The sequence below is a fragment of the Dendrobates tinctorius genome, unplaced genomic scaffold (genome assembly GCF_039654945.1).
Source record: "Dendrobates tinctorius isolate UK_male_01 unplaced genomic scaffold, ASM3965494v1 ptg000009l, whole genome shotgun sequence".
NCBI classification, from domain to species: domain Eukaryota; kingdom Metazoa; phylum Chordata; class Amphibia; order Anura; family Dendrobatidae; genus Dendrobates; species Dendrobates tinctorius.
In genome coordinates, this window is record NW_027361677.1 from 9970123 (window position 1) to 9991949 (window position 21827).

The 21827-nt window shown below is 43.1% G+C and overlaps 1 protein-coding gene across 11 annotated transcripts in view; it reads right to left on the reverse strand.

Moving 5' to 3' along the window:
• Positions 1-21827, reverse strand: part of WWOX (WW domain containing oxidoreductase) — a 1101136-nt gene that overhangs the window by 1034727 nt on the left and 44582 nt on the right. For 8 of the 11 annotated variants that reach the window (XR_012233619.1, XM_073582652.1, XM_073582703.1 and 5 more), the window contains exon 2: positions 3779-3898. Coding sequence is in view for 10 of the 11 variants with exons in the window: in XM_073582652.1 (XP_073438753.1) it covers positions 3779-3898 (120 nt within the window). In the remaining variant the exon portion in view is untranslated. Of the gene's footprint in view, positions 1-3778; positions 3899-5708; positions 5977-21827 lie in introns of those variants that run through there. The other 3 variants (XM_073582678.1, XM_073582669.1, XM_073582662.1) reach the window with 3 other exon arrangements.

Sequence of the window (21827 nt, forward strand, 5' to 3'; positions counted from 1 at the left end):
GGAGCATTGTGCCTGTGAGCCACGCAATCACAGGAACAGTAAGGCCACATGCCCCTCTAGGAGCATTGTATCTGTGAGCCGCGAGTCACAGGAGGAACAGTAAGGCCACATGTTCCTCTAGGAGCGTTGTATCTGTGAGCCACGAGTTACAGGAGGAACAGTAAGGCCACATGCCCCTCCAGGAGCATTGTGCCTGTGAGCCACGCAATCACAGGAACAGTAAGGCCACATGCCCCTGTAGGAGCGTTGTATCTGTGAGCCACGCAGTCACAGGAGGAACAGTAAGGCCACATGCCCCTCTAGGAGCATTGTATCTGTGAATCACGTAGACACGAGGAACAGTAAGGCCACATGCCCCTCTAGGAGCGTTGTATCTGTAAGCCACGAGTCACAGGAGGAACAGTAAGGCCACATGCCCCTCCAGGAGCATTGTCTGTGAGCCACGCAGTCACAGGAGGAACAGTAAAGCCACATGCCCCTCTAGGAGCGTTGTATCTGTGAGCCATGAGTCACAGGAGGAACAGTAAGGCCACATGCCCCTCTAGGAGAATTGTATCTGTGAGCCACGCAGTCACAGGAGGAACAGTAAGGCCACATGCCCCTCTAGGAGCGCTGTATCTGTGAGCCACGCAGTCACAGGAGGAACAGTAAGGCCACATGCCCCTCTAGGAGCGTTGTATCTGTGAGACACGCAGTCACAGGAGGAAAAGTAAGGCCACATGCCCCTCTAGGAGCGTTGTATCTATGAGCCACGCAGTCACAGGAGGAATAGTAAGGCCACATGCCACTCTAGGAGCGTCGTATCTGTGAGCCACGCAGTCACAGGAGGAACAGTAAGGCCACATGCCCCTCCAGGAGCATTGTATCTGTGAGCCACGAAATCACAGGAGGAACAGTAAGGCCACATGCCCCTCTAGGAGCATTGTATCTGTGAGCCGCGAGTCACAGGAGGAACAGTAAGGCCACATGTTCCTCTAGGAGCATTGTATCTGTGAGCCACGAAATCACAGGAGGAACAGTAAGACCACATGCCCCTCTAGGAGCATTGTATCTGTGAGCCACACAGTCACAGGAGGAACAGTAAGGCCACATGCCCCTCCAGGAGCATTGTATCTGTGAGCCACGAAATCACAGGAGGAACAGTAAGGCCACATGCCCCTCTAGGAGCATTGTATCTGTGAGCCGCGAGTCACAGGAGGAACAGTAAGGCCACATGTTCCTCTAGGAGCGTTGTATCTGTGAGCCACGAGTTACAGGAGGAACAGTAAGGCCACATGCCCCTCCAGGAGCATTGTGCCTGTGAGCCACGCAATCACAGGAACAGTAAGGCCACATGCCCCTGTAGGAGCGTTGTATCTGTGAGCCACGCAGTCACAGGAGGAACAGTAAGGCCACATGCCCCTCTAGGAGCATTGTATCTGTGAATCACGTAGACACGAGGAACAGTAAGGCCACATGCCCCTCTAGGAGCGTTGTATCTGTAAGCCACGAGTCACAGGAGGAACAGTAAGGCCACATGCCTGTCTAGGAGCCTTGTATCTGTGAGCCACGAGTCACAGGAGGAACAGTAAGGCCACATGTCCCTCTAGGAGCATCTTATCCCTGAGCCACGCATATCAGTGAGCCACGCAGTCACAGGAGGAACAGTAAGGCCACATGCCCCTCTATGAGCGTTGTATCTGTGAGCAACGAGTCACAGGAGGAACAGTAAGGCCACATGTCCCTCTAGGAGGGTTGTATCTGTGAGCCACGAGTCACAGGAGGAACAGTAAGGCCACATGCCCCTTTAGGAGCGTCGTATTTGTGAGCCACGAGTCACAGGAGGAACAGTAAGGCCACATGTCCCTCTAGGAGCGTCGTATCTGTGAGCCACGAGTCACAGGAGGAACAGTAAGGCCACATGCCCCTCTAGGAGCGTCGTATCTGTGAGCCACGCAGTCACAGGAGGAACAGTAAGGCCACATCCCCCTCCAGGAGCATTGTATCTGTGAGCCACGAGTCACAGGAGGAACAGTAAGGCCACATGTCCCTCTAGGAGCATTGCATCTGTGAGCCATGCAGTCACAGGAGGAACAGTAAGCTCACATGCCCCTCTAGGAGCGTTGTATCTGTGAGCCACACAGTCACAGGAGGAACAGTAAGGCCACATGCCCCTCTAGGAGCATTTTATCTGTGAGCCACGAGTCACAGGAGGAACAGTACGGCCACATGCCCCTCTAGGAGCGTTGTATCTGTGAGCCACGCAGTCACAGGAGGAACAGTAAGGCCACATGCCCCTCTAGGACTGTTGTATCTGTGAGCCATGAGTCACAGGAGGAACAGTACGGCCACATTCCCCTCTAGGAGCGTTGTATCTGTGAGCCACGCAGTCACAGGAGGAACAGTAAGGCCACATGCCCCCTAGGAGGATTGCATCTGTGAGCCACGCAGTCACAGGAGGAACAGTAAGGCCACATGCCCCTCTAGGAGCCCCGTATCTGTGAGCCACGCAGTCACAGGAGGAACAGTAAGGCTACATGCCCCTCTAGGACCATTGTATCTGTGAGCCATGAGTCACAGGAGGAACAGTACGGCCACATTCCCCTCTAGGAGCGTTGTATCTGTGAGCCACGCAGTCACAGGAGGAACAGTAAGGCCACATGCCCCCTAGGAGCCTTGTATCTGTGAGCCACGCAGTCACAGAAGAAACAGTAAGGCCACATGCCCCTCTAGGAGCCCCGTATCTGTGAGCCACGCAGTCACAGGAGGAACAGTAAGGCCACATGCCCCTCTAGGACCATTGTATCTGTGAGCCACGAGTCACAGGAGGAACAGTAAGGCCACATTCCCCTCTAGGAGCATTGTATCTGTGAGCCACGAGTCACAGGAGGAAAAGTAAGGCTACATGCCCCTCTAGGAGCCTTGTATCTGTGAGCCATGCAGTCACAGGAGGAACAGTAAGGCCACATGCCCCTAAAGGAGTGTTGTATCTGTGAGCCACGCAGTCACAGGAGGAACAGTACAGCCGCATGCCCCTCTAGGAGCATTGTATTTGTGAGCCATGCAGTCACAGGTGGAAACTTACGGCCACATTCCCCTCTAGGAGCGTTGTATCTGTGAGCCACACAGTCACAGGAGGAACAGTAAGGCCACATGCCCCTCTAGGAGCGTTGTGTCTGTGAGCCACGCAGACTCAGGAGGAACAGTAAGGCCACATGCCCCTCTAGGAGCGTTTTATCTGTGAGCTACGCAGACTCAGGAGGAACAGTAAGGCCACATGCCCCTCTAGGAGCCTTGTAACTGTGAGCCACGCAGTCACAGGAGGAACAGTAAGGTCACGTGCCCATGTAGGAGCGTTGTATCTGTGAGCTACGCCATTTTGGTAAAAACTATAAAAATTTGCACTAAATGAAGATGGCGGATTTAAAAAAAAAAAAAAAAGGAACAAAAAGTGGAATATTCAGGGGAGCAACGAGAATCAAATAAGAGCAAACTCCGTCCGTTTTTCTTGCACATGAAAAAAACTGAACATCTGAATGAGGCCTGATAAGGGCCATGCGATGAGTGAACGTGCACAAATGACGAAGATATACTTCACAGCTCAAACTTTAGAAGTTTGGGCTTTGTAGTTTGTTTGATATGTATAGAAAAGTAGATGTAAAATCCAAGGATGAAATGTACAGATGAGAAAATAGTAAATCAGCCCTGTCTATGTACTATGTATATTAGTAGTGTGCACGTGATAGTTCACTACATACTGCCCATTCTTACAAACCGTGCCCTCTAGGCATGCTCTTACTTGGCATAGTAAACCCATCCATCCTTGGTGTTCCTCTCCTCCCATCCGGGCGGCAGCTCATCCTCGCTGTCGGTATCGTCCAGGCCTGCGTACTTCAGAGCTGCCATGGCACTGCGGCTGCTAATGTAATGTTATTATTGATTAATAATGGAAATCAGTTCAGCAGCTGCTATTCTTACACTGACTTCACATGTACCGCCATTCTACCACTAGAGGTCGCCACAGCTCAACAAATCAGCCCGAGGACTTGTATAAAATTATGACAAGGAAGAGAGAGAAGGGAATAGAGACAGAAGAGAGAGAGACAATAGAGAGATGAGAGCAAGACGAAAGCGAGACGAGAGAGAGAAGAGAAAGAAAAGAGAGGAGAGAGGAGAGGAGAGAGAGAGGGGAAAGAGGAGAGAGGGAAGAGAGAGATAGGAGAAAGAAAAGCAGGAGAAGAGAGAAGAGACAGTGGACAGAGTAAAGAGAAGAGAGAGGATAGAAAAAAGAAGAGGAGAGAAGAGAAGAAAAAAAGGAGAGAAAGCATAGAGAGAAAAGAAGAGAGAAGAGAAAGCATAGAGAGGAAAGGAGAGGAGAGAGATGAGAGAGTGGATAGAGGAAAGAAAAGCAGAGGAGAGAAGAGACAAGAGGAGAGAGAAAAGGAGAGATAGAAGAGAGAGAGAAGATAGGAGGGAGAGAGGAAAGAGAGAGGAGAGAGAAGAGCGGTAGAGACAAGAGGACAGAGAGGAGAGAAATAATAGAGACAGAGGAGAGAGACAAGATAGAGAAGAGAGAGGATAGAGGAAAGATGGGGAGAGAGAAGAGAAGAGAGAAAAGGAGAAAGACAAAAGGAGAGGGAGAGAAAAGAGATGAGAGAAAGGATAGAGAGGAGAGAAGAGAGAGAAACAGGGAACAGGAGAGGAGAGAAAGAGAAATAAAGGAGAGAAAGAAGAAAGAAAAGAGATGACAGAGAAAGAGTAGAGAAGATAGAGGGAGCAGAGAGAGAAGGATAAGAAAGAAGAGAGTTGACAAATGAGGAGACAAAAGACAGAAAAGAGAAGTAACATTTAAAAAAAAAAAACAGCAAGCAGTTGTATTGCACATTTCTGCAATTCCATGCATGGCCAAAAACTGCATTGTGGAACCACAGTAATCCCTTTTTCCCATCAATGTGGCATTGTGTGCTCATTTTTTTTATGTGTACCGAAATCCAGGGCCCCACAGTGCCATGACGTCACTTGAGAACCGATGTCTCATGCGTGACATCAGCCTAGTAATCACTAGTTGCCGGCATTTTAGTGCCAGCTGAGGACATTCGTACCCACTTGGAACAGCCGCCAGGGTACCGATGTGGCAAATCCACGGAAGTCTGCAATCGGCCAATATATGAAAAGCCAATGACCCACTTCTTTTGACAAGCTCAAAACAAATGACGGTCTCAATTACACACGTTTTACAAATAATATTATGAGGATGTATAATATATATACATGACGGAGATAAGTAATAATATTATGGGGGATGTATAATACACAGGACGGTGGATAAATAATATTATGGGAATGTGTAATACACAGGACAGGGTATAAGCAATAATACTATGGGGAATGTATAATACACAAGACAGGGGATAATGTTATGGGGATGTATAATACACATGACGGAGATAAGAAATATTATGGGGGATGTATAACACACAGGATGGGGATAAGTAATAATATTAAGGAGGCGTATAATACACAGGATATTATAGTATGGGGGATGTATAACACACAGGACGGGGATGATATGTTATGGGGGTGTATGACAGTAAATAACAGGTAGCCATCCTCCTCCGCTCAGGCACTTGCTCTGCAGTAGTCCTGCCTTTATTCCAGGACGTGTCCTGCCTCCCTGTCATGGCTGCTCAGCACTGCATTCATAGGAGCTGAATAGAGAAGGCACTTGCCTTTAGAGGACGCTGGCTGCAGCTCCAGACTGTCAGCTCCTGGGACAATGGCTGCCTATCCCTGTATTATCTGCGTGCAGGAGAGCAGGACACAGCCTGGCTGACAGCCGCAGCCTCACTGGGCTCTGTGTATACACAAGATTCACATGGACCGCTCTGCGCACTTCCTGTGTTTCCTCTCATCTCTTCCCCCCGGCTACACTCGCCCTGCTGCTCTAGTTCCTGTTCTCTGTGTTGCTGGTTGTTATGGTGACACTTGTACCATGAGGCAGCGACAGGGTGCACTGGTCACTGATAGCCTGCAAGTGACTGCACACACAGCACGTGATTATATACAGCTGACCAGGGCGAAGGGAAGCACTTGCCCGTAGCAACCAATCAGTAATCAGCTTTCATTTCCCAGCGGCTCTTTAGAAAATTAAAGCAACGACCTTATTGGTTGCTATGGGCGACTGTTGCACTTTGTATACAGTTGGCACACTATGGCCTTGCAAATGCCACATGAATACCCAGCCTCATACATGTCCTGTAAGGGAGCGTTCACACTGCTTTCAGGCGCTCACGTCAGGGCTTGTGTCTGAACCCCCCTCTCAAAATGGGGTCTGGACTCACGCATCAATGTGACTGACTGACAGCCGCAAAACATGCAGCTGCGGAGACTCGAACATGTCACTCGAGCGCCCGCGATACTCGGTGCATACCCGAGCACCCTCGGCAAACTGGAGTAGCGAGCATGCACTCATCACTAGTAGCAGCGGCACGTAGTTATGTTTGGCTACGCAATTGTGTGGCGACATGTAGTGCAAGCCTAACGGGTGTAGAGATGTCCCTCCTGGGATTTTGAGCCCCATGGCAGCTGCATTGCCTGATCAGGGTCAGGGAACTGATGTAAATTTGTAAGGAAAGCCAATGGAACAGAATAAACATGGGAAAAACATACCTAGTAGTAAAAGCAGGACAGGCCATGCCTTCCAGATGTCTGGAGTCTGAGGCGGAATGTCGTATTCCGCCATAATACACATGTACCTTGCCCCTTGTCTGCTGTGGGCAATAAGACCATTGTACAATATGATTCACAGGAGCTTGCACGTGGGCAAACACGAGTAAACGCCACTTGGACAATTATTTCTAACCACCTAACAAAAACTATACTGCAGAGCATAATGCCAATGTGAAGGGTTAATACTAAAGTCAAAGCTGAAGTATATCCATTCTCTGAAGGTTTCGTTTCTTCATTTTTGTTGCTGTAAGATACATTTTTGTAATTGGCAAGGGCTGTCATGAAACCAGACTGTTCTCATCAGGTGCAAAGATAAGGGAGGCGGGGGTGTAAAACTCTGAAGAATATGCCACTATACTACTTTCTATGACGGACATATATGTAGTTTCCAGTTTTCTTGCAATATTATTGGCTTACAAAGTGAAGCATTACCATGATGCTATTGGTACTTGAGAACCTTGCATAATTAAGCAAAAGATTATAAAATAAGTGACTAAAATAAAGGGGCTTAGTGATCTGTCTCGATCCTCCCGTACAGAGACCCCCGTCTCCGTGTGGTCATTTGAGTTGCTAGCAACACTGGAATAATTTGGAAATCACTGGCTCAACCGTGAAGGGTTAATTTAGCCCTCCCAAAATAGCTACCTCAACACCTTTGAAAAAAAATCCTAAAGACCCCCAAAACACTTCTAAAAAACGGTCTTCAGATTTCTCTATTGACTTTCAGCTAAAAGTCGCTAGAAAAATGCTGTAAAAAAAGTTTTTCTTGGGAAGAATTTTTGAGGTCAGTTTCACTTTTGTCCTCTGTGTCGATATTTGGTGCCAGTTTATCAAAGTGTCGCACAATGTTTGAGAAATTTGGCACATTTTTTAGACTTAGTAACTGCCACCACCCTCGTACGGGAGCGATTTTGCTCATGGACCTGTTGAGTTCGATGAACTCAAATAAAAATGATGGACTTAGGGGAAAATAAAGGATTAAAAATGGTGCCCAACTTTTCTAAATGTAACTAAAAATGAGCCAAAAGTCTGACGTAAAACATATAAACCCCTCTTTAGTTTTCTGAGAAAAACAACTGGGAACATTTTCTAAACTTGTACAGTAATTGTTACAGCGGCTCATGGTCTTTGATAAATTTGGCCGATCTTTAGACCCTCTCAATTAACTTTATTCCACCTATTCTTTTAATTTGCATCCCCTGTTTGGGTTTACATTTTGGCACAAATTGAGTGCACATTTTTGTTTTTTAAGCCAAGGGGGTGAGGCTTAGTAGCCATGACCAAGAGTGAGCATTCATAAATATATACATACAGTGCCTTGCGAAAGTATTCGGCCCTCTGGAACTTTTCAACCTTTTCGCACATATCATGCTTCAAACATAAAGAAACCAAATGTAAATTTTTGGTGAAGAATCAACAACAAGTGGAACACAATTGTGAAGAACAAAATTTATTGTTTATTTTAAATTTTTGTGGAAATTCAAAAACTGATGAATGTCATCCACTCAATGCCGTCTTTTATTCCCCATTGACTTGCATTGGGGTCGGGTTTCGGACAAAACTCCGACTTTTTTTTGCCCTAGTCGGACCAGTTTCATCCGACTCAAATTTTGTTTCATGAAACCCGATCCGACCAAAGTCGCTCAACTCTACTTGCCACTCTTCCATAAAGGCCGGATTTGTGCAGTGTACAACTGATTGTTGTCCTATGGACAGACTGTCCCACCTCAGCTGTAGATCTCTGCAGTTCATCCAGAGTGATCTTGGGCCTCTTGGCTGCATCTCTGATCAGTCTTCTCCTTGTTTGAGATGAAAGTTTAGAGGGCCGGCCAGGTCTTGGTAGATTTGCAGTGGTATGATACTCCTTCCATTTCAATAAGATCGCTTGCACAGTGCTCCGTGGGATGTTTAACCCCTTAACCCCCAAAGGTGGTTTGCACGTTCATGACTGGGCCAATTTTTACAATTCTGACCACTGTCCCTTTATGAGGTCATAACTCTGATACGCTTCCATGGATCCTGGTGATTCTGACATTGTTTTCTCGTGACATATTGTACTTCATGTTAGTGGTAAAATTTCCTTCAAATAACTTGCGTTTATTTGTGAAAAAAATGTAAATTTGGCGAAAATTTTCGCAATTTTCCAACATTGAATTTTTATGCCCTTAAATGACAGAAAAAACTCTCATTTTTGCAACACCATTTTATTTTTACGGACCTCATCACATTTGAAGCCACTTTGAGGGGTCTATATGATAGAAAATACCCAAAAGTGACACCATTCTAAAAACTGCACCCCTTAAGGTGCTCAAAACCACATTCAAGAAGCTTATTAACCCTTCAGGTGCTTCACAGGAATTTTTTGAATATTTAAAAAAAATGAATATTTAACTTTTTTTCACAAAAAAAATACTTCAGGTTCAATTTTTTTATTTTACCAAGGGTAAAATGAGAAATTGGACTGCAAAAGTTATTGTGCAATTTGTCTTGAGTACGCTGATACCTGATATGTGGGGGGGAACCACTGTCTCGGCACATGGCAGAGCTCAGAAGGGAAGGAGCGCCATTTGACTTTTTCAATGCAAAATTGGCTGGAATTCAGATCGGACGCCATGTCACGTTTGGAGAGCCCCTGCAGTGGCGTAGCGTGGGGGGACGGGGGCGGTCCGCCCTAGGCGGCACGTGTGTGGGAGCGGCGCGGCAGCAGAAGCAATTCCTCTCCTCTGTGGGAGAAGCGCGGAGCCTGGACTCACTGACTGTACATTTCGGCCTGCGGGGCTGTGCAGTGAGGGGGTAATGCAGCCTCTTCTTCCCACCCTTCCTCCATCCTCCTCCGCCGATCGGGAGCCGCTGTACCCCTGCTACCTAGCAGCTTCTCCCTCCTCCGCCCTATTGATGCTCCCGGGAGGAGGAAAGAATATGGCGGTGCTGCTGCCCCGGCTGGGAGCGAGAGGAAAATGGTAGGACAGTACTGCAGGGGGTGAGGTGGGATACTGGGGAGCATGGTTTGGGGGCGACTTGTGGGAGAGGCTGCTGGGTGCACCGCGGCCATTACCGGAGAATGCACCACCAACATCTGTACGGGAGAAGCCACAGACAGCTGTCACATGCCACATAGACATCACACCACAGGTGTCCTAATACAATAATCATCCCCCATATAAGTGTTCTCGTACATCCCCCCATATATACGTGTCCTCGTACATCTCCCATATATGTGTCCTCGTACATCCCCCATATCCATATATACGTGTCCTCGTACATCCCCTATACGTGTCCTCGTACATCCCCCCATATACGTGTCCTCGTACATCTCCTCTCCATACACTTTCTGGTTTTTTTCTGTCACATTATTAAAAATTATTATTAAAAAAGCCATTAGGTCTTCATCCAGCATCATCAAGCTAATACATATATATAGAGAGAGAACTGCAAGAAGATGAAAGTCTAGAAATGTAGAAATAATAACAGCAGAGTTAGTAGCAGACTAAAAATGAGATCTTTAAGTGTAGTGTGGGCTCTTCGGATGCTTCCGGATTATCAACGACCAAAGGGCGCAAATTTTTCGACCGCCCCGGGCGCCACAAACAGTTGCTACGCCACTGAGCCCCTGATGTACCTAAACAGTGGAAACCCCCAACAAGTGACCCCATTTTGGAAACTAGACCCCCAAGGAACTTATCTAGATATGTGGTGAGAACTTTGAACCCACAAGGGCTTCACAGAAGTTTATAACGTATAGCAGTACAATTAAAAAATCATATTCTTTGCACAAAAATGATCTTTTCACCCCCAATTTTTATTTTCCCAAGGGTAACAGGACCCTAAAAGTTATTGTGCAATTTGTCCTGAGTACGCTGATACCCCATATGTGGGTGTAAACGACTATTTGGGCGCATGGCAGAGCTCGGAAGGGAAGCAGCGCCATTTGACTTTTTTGCCTGGAATTGAGATTGGATACCATGTCGCGTTTGGAAAGCCCCTGATGTACCAAAACAGTGGAAACCCCCCACAAATGACACCATTTTGGAAACCAGACCCCCTAAGGAACTTATCTAGATGTGTGGTGAGCACTTTGAACCCCAAAGGGCTTCACAGAAGTTTAGAATGCCCGGGCGTGAAAATAAAAAAAATCTTATTTTTTCCACAAACATGTTCTTTTAGTCCCCAATTTTTTTATTTTCCCAAGGGTACCAGGAGAAATTGGACCCCAATAGTTTTTGTCTAATTTGTCCTGAATACGCTGATACCTCATATGTGGGAGAAAACTACTGTATGGGAACACGTCAGGGCTCGAAAGGGAAGTAGTGACGTTTTGGAATGCAGACTTTGATGGAATGGTCTGAGGGTGTCATGTGCGTTTGGAGAGCCTCTGATGTGCCTAAACTATTGAAACTCCCCACAAGTGACCCCATTTGGGAAACTAGACCCCCCCACGGAACTTATCTAGAAGTTTATGACGCCCAGGCGTGAAAGTAAAAATATCATTTTGTTTCCACAAAAATGATATTTTTTCCCCCATTTTTTTATTTTCCTTAGGGCAACAGGAGAAATTGGACCCCAAAAGTTGTTTTGCAATTTGTCCTGAGTAGGCTGATACCCCATAGGTGGGGGTAAAACACTGTTTGGGGGCATGGCAGAGCTTGGAAGGGAAGGAGCACCATTTGACTTTTTCAACGCAGAATTGGCTGGAATTGAGATCAGACACCATGTTGCGTTTGGAGAGCACCTGATGTGCCCAAACAGTGGAAACCCCCAATTCTAACTCCAACCCTAACCCCAACACACCCCTGCGCTGCTGTGGGGGGCTCAGGGAAGCACGGAGGGAGCCCCCTCCCTGCCGATGCTTCCCTTTAACCCCCGGTACACCGCGATCGTGTTTGATCGTGGTGTGCCAGGGGTTAACGTGTCGGGGGCGGTCCGTGATCCCCCCTGACACATTGTGCCGGGTGTCAGCTGTGATAATCAGCTGACACTCGGCCGCGATCAGCGGCGTTCACTCTGTGAGCGCCGCTGATCGCTGTGTACTATCCAGTCCCTGGGAATTAAGTCCCAGGGCACATGGACGGGATAGTACGTCACATGACAGAAAGGGGTTAAAGTTTTGGAAATCATTTTGTATCCAAATCCGGCTTTGAACTTCTCCACAACAGTATCACGGACCTGCATGTTGTGTTCCTTGGTCTTCATGATGCTCTCTGTGCTTCATACAGAACCCTGAGACTATCGCAGAGCAGGTGCATTTATACGGAGACTTGATTACACACAGGTGGATTATATTTATCATCTTTAGTCATTTAGGACAACATTGGATCATTCAGAGATGCACAATGAACTTCTGGAGTGAGTTTGCTGCACTGAAAGTAAAGGGGCCAAATAATATTGCACGCCCCACTTTTCAGTTTTTGAATTTCCACAAAAATTTAAAATAACCAATAAATTTCGTCCAACTTCACAATTGTGTCCCACTTGTTGTTGATTCTTCACCAAAAATTTACATTTAGTATCTTTATGTTTGAAGCATAATATGTGGGTAAAGGTTGAAAAGTTCCAGGGGCCGAATACTTTCGCAAGGCACTGTATACTTTTAATACATCCCATGACCCAGGTTTTAACTTGAAGCTAAGCAGTCTATATGTAAGGCCGGTGTCACACTTGCAACTGCAATACGAGAAACTTGCGCGAGTCTCTCGCATCAATACCTGGCACTGCCGCCGGCACTCGGGACCGGGAGCGCTCAGCTGCATAGAAAGACATGCAGCCGCACATTCCGGTCCCAAGCCAAAAATAAAGGCGATTACACCAAAACTTGTATGGATTTTAATATTTTTTTATTTACATATAAATGATGATGTTATTATTACACAAGAGAATGGAGCAGATAATGATGGTGATGACTCCGCTCCTCAGGCCTCGGCTTACGGTGGTGGTGTTTTTGGAAATCCAGGTCTAGATCACACATGACGGAGAGGCAAATAGCAGGGATTTATGAAGTGTGATGCATCTAGTTGGAGTTTTCCTTGATTTCTCTAGGATGTTCATCTTACCACACCACGTTAATCATATGACCTTTTGTCTGTCCATGATTTTATTGGTGAAGGAGCAGCACTTCCTTCGCTCTGACCCAGGGGCAGACACTGACAGCTTGGGGCCCCTGTGCAAGAAATGTGTCTGGGCCCCCTTCCTTTTAAGGCAACAAAGCTACATATCTACTATATAATCGTCTAATTCTGTCTGTCTGTAACGGAAATCCCGCGGCGCTGATTGGTCGCGCCAGGCCTGGCGCGACCAATCAGCACATTGGAACGACGCACGCCTCTGCGGTGCACAGAGAGAGAGAGAGAGACCAATCAGCGACAGGCGGGATTTCCGTTACAAACAGAGAGACAGACAGAATTAGACGAATATATAGTAGATACATTTCTGTATGAGGAGAAATATATATAGAGAGAGAGAGAGAGAGAGAGAAGAAATATATTTATACTGTATATATACACGTCTGTATGAGGAGAAATATATATATATATACACGTCTGTATGAGGAGAAATATATATATATATATATATATACACGTCTGTATGAGGAGAAATATATATATATACACGTCTGTATGAGGAGAAATATATATATATATACACGTCTGTATGAGGAGAAATATATATATATATACACGTCTGTATGAGGAGAAATATATATATACACGTCTGTATGAGGAGAAATATATATATATACACGTCCGTATGAGGAGAAATATATATATACACGTCTGTATGAGGAGAAATATATATATATATACACGTCTGTATGAGGAGAAATATATATATATACACGTCTGTATGAGGAGAAATATATATATACACGTCTGTATGAGGAGAAATATATATATATATACACGTCTGTATGAGGAGAAATATATATATATATATACACGTCTGTATGAGGAGAAATATATATATATACACGTCTGTATGAGGAGAAATATATATATATATATACACGTCTGTATGAGGAGAAATATATATATACACGTCTGTATGAGGAGAAATATATATATATACACGTCCGTATGAGGAGAAATATATATATACACGTCTGTATGAGGAGAAATATATATATATATACACGTCCGTATGAGGAGAAATATATATATACACGTCTGTATGAGGAGAAATATATATATATATACACGTCTGTATGAGGAGAAATATATATATACACGTCCGTATGAGGAGAAATATATATATATACACGTCTGTATGAGGAGAAATATATATATACACGTCTGTATGAGGAGAAATATATATATATACACGTCTGTATGAGGAGAAATATTTATATATACACGTCCGTATGAGGAGAAATATATATATATATACGTCTGTATGAGGAGAAATACATATATACACGTCTGTATGAGGAGAAATATATATATACACGTCCGTATGAGGAGAAATATATATATATACACGTCTGTATGAGGAGAAATATATATATACACGTCTGTATGAGGAGAAATATATATATATATACACGTCCGTATGAGGAGAAATATATATATACACGTCTGTATGAGGAGAAATATATATATATACACGTCTGTATGAGGAGAAATATATATATATACACGTCTGTATGAGGAGAAATATATATATACACGTCCGTATGAGGAGAAATATATATATATACACGTCTGTATGAGGAGAAATATATATATATACACGTCCGTATGAGGAGAAATATATATATACACGTCTGTATGAGGAGAAATATATATATATACACGTCCGTATGAGGAGAAATATATATATACACGTCTGTATGAGGAGAAATATATATATACACGTCCGTATGAGGAGAAATATATATATACACGTCTGTATGAGGAGAAATATATATATATACACGTCCGTATGAGGATAAATATATATATACACGTCTGTAGGGAAGAAATATATATACACATCTGTATGAGGAGAAATATATATATACACGTCTGTATGAGGAGAAATATTTATATATACACGTCTGTATGAGGAGAAATATATATATATACACGTCCGTATGAGGAGAAATATATATATACACGTCTGTATGAGGAGAATATATATATACACGTCTGTATGAGGAGAAATATATATATATACACGTCTGTATGAGGAGAAATATATATATACACGTCTGTATGAGGAGAAATATATATATATACACGTCCGTATGAGGAGAAATATATATATACACGTCTGTATGAGGAGAAATATATATATATACACGTCCGTATGAGGAGAAATATATATATACACGTCTGTATGAGGAGAAATATATATATACACGTCCGTATGAGGAGAAATATATATATACACGTCTGTATGAGGAGAAATATATATATATACACGTCCGTATGAGGAGAAATATATATATACACGTCTGTATGAGGAGAAATATATATACACATCTGTATGAGGAGAAATATATATATACACGTCTGTATGAGGAGAAATATTTATATATACACGTCTGTATGAGGAGAAATATATATATATACACGTCCGTATGAGGAGAAATATATATATACACGTCTGTATGAGGAGAATATATATATACACGTCTGTATGAGGAGAAATATATATATATATACACGTCTGTATGAGGAGAAATATATATATATACACGTCTGTATGAGGAGAAATATATATATACACGTCCGTATGAGGAGAAATATATATATACACGTCTGTATGAGGAGAAATATATATACACATCTGTATGAGGAGAAATATATATATACACGTCTGTATGAGGAGAAATATTTATATATACACGTCTGTATGAGGAGAAATATATATATATACACGTCCGTATGAGGAGAAATATATATATACACGTCTGTATGAGGAGAAATATATATATACACGTCTGTATGAGGAGAAATATATATATATACACGTCTGTATGAGGAGAAATATATATATATACACGTCTGTATGAGGAGAAATATATATATATATACACGTCCGTATGAGGAGAAATATATATATACACGTCTGTATGAGGAGAAATATATATATACACGTCCGTATGAGGAGAAATATATATATACACGTCTGTATGAGGAGAAATATATATATACACGTCTGTATGAGGAGAAATATATATATATACACGTCTGTATGAGGAGAAATATATATATATACGTCTGTATGAGGAGAAATATTTATATATACACGTCTGTATGAGGAGAAATATATATATATACATCCGTATGAGGAGAAATATATATATACACGTCTGTATGAGGAGAAATATATATATATACACGTCTGTATGAGGAGAAATATATATATATACACGTCTGTATGAGGAGAAATATATATATACACGTCCGTATGAGGAGAAATATATATATATACACGTCTGTATGAGGAGAAATATATATATACACGTCTGTATGAGGAGAAATATATATATATACACGTCTGTATGAGGAGAAATATATATATATACGTCTGTATGAGGAGAAATATTTATATATACACGTCTGTATGAGGAGAAATATATATATATACATCCGTATGAGGAGAAATATATATATATATATACACGTCCGTATGAGGAGAAATATATATATATACACGTCTGTATGAGGAGAAATATATATATATACGTCTGTATGAGGAGAAATATTTATATATACACGTCTGTATGAGGAGAAATATATATATACATCCGTATGAGGAGAAATATATATATATATACACGTCCGTATGAGGAGAAATATATATATATATATATACACGTCTGTATGAGGAGAAATATATATATATATATATATATATACACGTCTGTATGAGGAGAAATATATATATATACACGTCTGTATGAGGAGAAATATATATATATATATATATATATATATATATACACGTCCGTATGAGGAGAAATATATATATATATACATATACACGTCTGTATGAGGAGAAATATATATATACACGTCTGTATGAGGAGAAATATATATATACACGTCCGTATGAGGAGAAATATATATATATACACGTCCGTATGAGGAGAAATATATATATATACACGTCCGTATGAGGAGAAATATATATATACACGTCTGTATGAGGAGAAATATATATACACATCTGTATGAGGAGAAATATATATATATACGTCTGTATGAGGAGAAATATATATATACACGTCTGTATGAGGAGAAATATATATATATACGTCTGTATGAGGAGAAATATATATATACACGTCTGTATGAGGAGAAATATATATATACACGTCTGTATGAGGAGAAATATATATACACATCTGTATGAGGAGAAATATATATATACACGTCTGTATGAGGAGAAATATATATATACACGTCTGTATGAGGAGAAATATATATATACACGTCTGTATGAGGAAAAATATATATATACACGTCTGTATGAGGAGAAATATATATACACATCTGTATGAGGAGAAATATATATATATACACGTCTGTATGAGGAGAAATATTTATATACTGTATACACGTCCGTATGAGGAGAAATATATATATATACACGTTTGTATGAGGAGAAATATATATATACACGTCTGTATGAGGAGAAATATATATATATACACGTCTGTATGAGGAGAAATATATACACTCACTGGCCACTTTATTAGGTACACCTGTCCAACTGTGTGTTAAGACTTAATTTCTAATCAGCCAATCACATGGCGGCAACTCAGTGCATTTAGGCATGTAGACATGGTCAAGACAATCTCCTGCAGTTCAAACCGAGCATCAGTATGGGGAAGAAAGGTGATTTGAGTGCCTTTGAACGTGGCATGATTGTTGGTGCCAGAAGGGCTGGTCTGAGAATTCCAGAAACTGCTGATCTACTGGGATTTTCACGCACAACCATCTCTAGGGTTTACAGAGAATGGTCCGAAAAAGAAAAAAAATCCAGTGAGCGGCAGTTCTGTGGCCGGAAATGCCATGTTGATGCCAGAGGTCAGAGGAGAATGGGCAGACTGGTTCGAGCTGATAGAAAGGCAACAGTGACTCAAATTGCCACCCGTTACAACCAAGGTAGGCAGAAGAGCATCTCTGAACGCACAGTGTGTCGAACTTTGAGGCAGATGGGCTACAGCAGCAGAAGACCACACTGGGTACCACTCCTCTCAGCTAAGAACAGGAAACTGAGGCTACAATTTGCACAAGCTCATCGAAATTGGACAGTAGAAGATTGGAAAAACGTTGCCTGGTCTGATGAGTCTCGATTTCTGCTGCGACATTCGGATGGTAGGGTCAGAATTTGGCGTAAACAACATGAAAGCATGGATCCATCCTGCCTTGTATCAACGGTTCAGGCTGGTGGTGGTGGTGTCATGGTGTGGGGAATTTTTTCTGGGCACTCTTTGGGCCCCTTGGTACCAATTGAGCATCGTTGCAACGCCACAGCCTACCTGAGTATTGTTGCTGACCATGTCCATCCCTTTATGACCACAATGTACCCAACATCTGATGGCTACTTTCAGCAGGATAATGCGCCATGTCATAAAGCTCGAATCATCTCAGATTGGTTTCTTGAACATGACAATGAGTTTACTGTACTCAAATGGCCTCCTCAGTCACCAGATCTCAATCCAATAGAGCATCTTTGGGATGTGGTGGAACGGGAGATTCGCATCAGGGATGTGCAGCCGACAAATCTGCGCCAACTGTGTGATGCCATCATGTCAATATGGTCCAAAATCTCTGAGGAATGCTTCCAGCACCTTGTTGAATCTCTGCCACGAAGAATTGAGGCAGTTCTGAAGGCAAAAGGGGGTCCAACCCCTTACTAGCATGGTGTACCTTATAAAGTGGCCAGTGAGTGTATATATATATATACACGTCTGTATGAGGAGAAATATATATATATATATATACACGTCTGTATGAGGAGAAATATATATATACACGTCTGTATGAGGAGAAATATATATATATATACGTCTGTATGAGGAGAAATATATATATATACACGTCTGTATGAGGAGAAATATATATACGTCTGTATGAGGAGAAATATATATATATATATATATATATATATATACACGTCTGTATGAGGAGAAAAATGATAGTTACTTACCAGTAATTTGATGTTCCAGAGCCATGACAGCACCACACATGAACAGGGACATTATTTTCCCTTCCCCATGACAGCACCGCAGACATGAGAGAAGGTATCCGCCCCCAGGAAACAGGAAACCTGTAGCAGAGACATAAGAAGGGGCGGCACCTCTCTCCCCAGTTTGTTTCAGTTTGTTTTGCCTTATTAGTTTACATACATGTTATATAACAGTGTCACAAATATTCACCTTCTTTTCGCTTTCTATACATATATATATATTATTTTTTTATATATATATATTTTCACATATATTTACATATCCAGATACAAATTTAAATTTTTTGGTGCACCACACAACCATCACCAAGATAGGGCGGGAACGATGCGGTGCTGTCATGGCTCTGGAAAATCAAATTACCGGTAAGTAATTATCATTTTTTCCCTTCCCCATGACAGCACCGCAGACATGAGAGGAAAGATAGAATAGACTCCTAGGGTGGGACAACAGCAGACAACACTTTTCTCCCAAAGGCCAGATTTGAGGGCCCTAAGTCTAGGCTATAGTGTCGGAAGAAAGTGGATGGTGAGGACCATACTGCTGCCTTACAGATCTGCTCAACCGAAGCATTTGCCCTTTCAGCCCAGGACGTGGCTATGGCTCTTGTAGAGTGAGCCGTTACACCCAGTGGGGGAGTCAGATCTGAAGAAGAGTAAGCTAGTGCAATACCTATACGTAGCCATCGTGCAATTGTTGACTTTGAAGCTTTTTTACCCCTGTTTGTCCCCTGAAAGGAGACAAAAAGGGCTGAATACTGTCGCCATGATTTTGAGGCTTCCATATATTGAAGCAGGCAACGTCTGACATCTAGGCAATGGAAGGTTTTCTCTCCCTGGGATTTGGGGTTTGGACAAAACGAGGGCAAAATTATCTCCTGCTCCCTGTGAAATTTGGAATTTACCTTCGGTAGGAAGGCGAGATCAGTTTTTATGATCACCCTATCATCCAAAAAGGTGGTATATGGTGGATTTACAGATATCGCCTGCAGCTCGCAGACACGACGAGCTGAATTTAGGGCCACCAGGAGTACTGTTTTTAGCGTCAGCGCCTTTATCGAGATGGAAGCAATAGGTTCAAATTGAGATGCTGTCAGTGCCCTTAATACTAAATTTAGATCCCAGGGAGCTACCTTAGATGTTAATTTTGTGGGCCTGGATGTAAAGGAGGCCCGAATGAATCTATAGACTCATGGGTGATCAGCCAGTTTTTGATCAAACAATGCACCCAGGGCCGATACCTGCATTTTCAAGGTGCTTGTGGACAGTCCTTTTTCCAGTCCTTTCTGGAGGAACTCTAGGATCTCTTTTATTGGTATTTCCTGGGTTGTCCCAGTCAATTGTTGGCCTGTGAACTGTAAGAATTTTTCCCAAATTTTTTGGTATTTGAGTGAAGTTACCTCCTTTCTGCTAGTGAGCAGGGTGGTTACTAACGGGACTGAGAACCCTTTTGCTAGAAGGAGTCCCCTCTCAAGTTCCACGCAGTGAGGTGCAGCCTGTGAACCCTGGGGTGTTCTACTGGGCCCTGGTATAGCAGATTCGGGGTATCTGGGAGGATCCATGGGTCCGAGACAGACATGCGTCTGAGCCATGTGAACCATGCCTTTTCGGCCAGAAGGGTGAAATCAAGATTATTCGAGCTGTCTCTTGTCGGATCTTTTTCAAGACTACTGGAATCAATGGAAATGGGGGGAACGCATAGGCCAGACGAAATTTCTACCGGTGTAGTAGCGAGTCCACCCCATCTGGTTGCTCTCTTGGATTTAGGGAGTAGAACCTGTCCACTTTCCGATTTTCCCTGGTGGCAAACAGGTCTACTTCTGGTGTGCCCCAGGCAGCGCAGATTTCCCCAAATATTTTTTGACTTAGGGACCATTCTCCCTGGTGTAGTACATGACGGCTTAAATAATCGGCCAGATAATTGTCTGCCCCCTTTAAATGTGTACCCGATAAGGACAGAAGATTGTTTTCCGCCCATGCGAATAATTCCGTGGCCTCTGCCATAAGGGTTGCCAACCTTGTACCCCCTTGTCTGTTTATGTACGCTATGGCCATGTTGTTGTCGGATAATATGGTGACATGTCTCCCTTGTACTTTTCGCTTTACCAGGGGAAGGGCTCGCATTACAGCCGCCAGTTCTTTTAGATTTGAGGATGCATCCCTCATACTGGGTTCCCACTCGCCCTGTAGGGTTCGTTTCTCTATGTGTGCCCCCCAACCACTTGGACTTGCGTCCGTGGTCAATACCAGCGAGTTTTGAGTAGTCAAGGGCACTGATCTGGTTAAATTTTCGGTGCTCAGCCACCATTTTAGCGACTCCTGCACTTGAGGGGAGAGAATGATCTCCCGTTTTAAATTGGAAGGACCCATCTCCTGCTCGGATAGGATCTGCCACTGTAGCTCTCTCGTATGGGCTTGTGCCCACCGGACCGCTGGGATTGTTGCTGTTAACATGCCCAGGAGCGACATTGCCTCTCTTACTGATATGGCTCAACCGGACTGTATCCGTTGTATTTTTTATTGGATATCCCCAATTTTTCTTTCTGGAAGAATGCACTGCTGTTTTAATGAGTCCAATTGAATTCCAAGGAATTCTTGTGACTGTACTGGAGTTAATTTGGATTTTCTCAGATTGATCATCCAGCCTAACCTGGTTAACATTTCCAGGACCTTTGTAACTGCATTTTCCCAATTTTGCTTGTCGTTTGCTATGACCAGGAAATCGTCTAGATAGCGTACTAGCAGGATATTCTCCCTTCTTATAAAGGACGCTACTTCCCCGATGATTTTTGTAAATATACGAGAGGCTACTGATACCCCGAAGGGTAGGCACTAGAGTTGAGCGAAACGGGTCGAAAAAATTCAAAAGTCGCCGACTTTTGGCAAAGTCGGGTTTCATGAAACGAAACCCGACCCTAGGATGAGGTCGGCCACGAGGTCGGCGACTT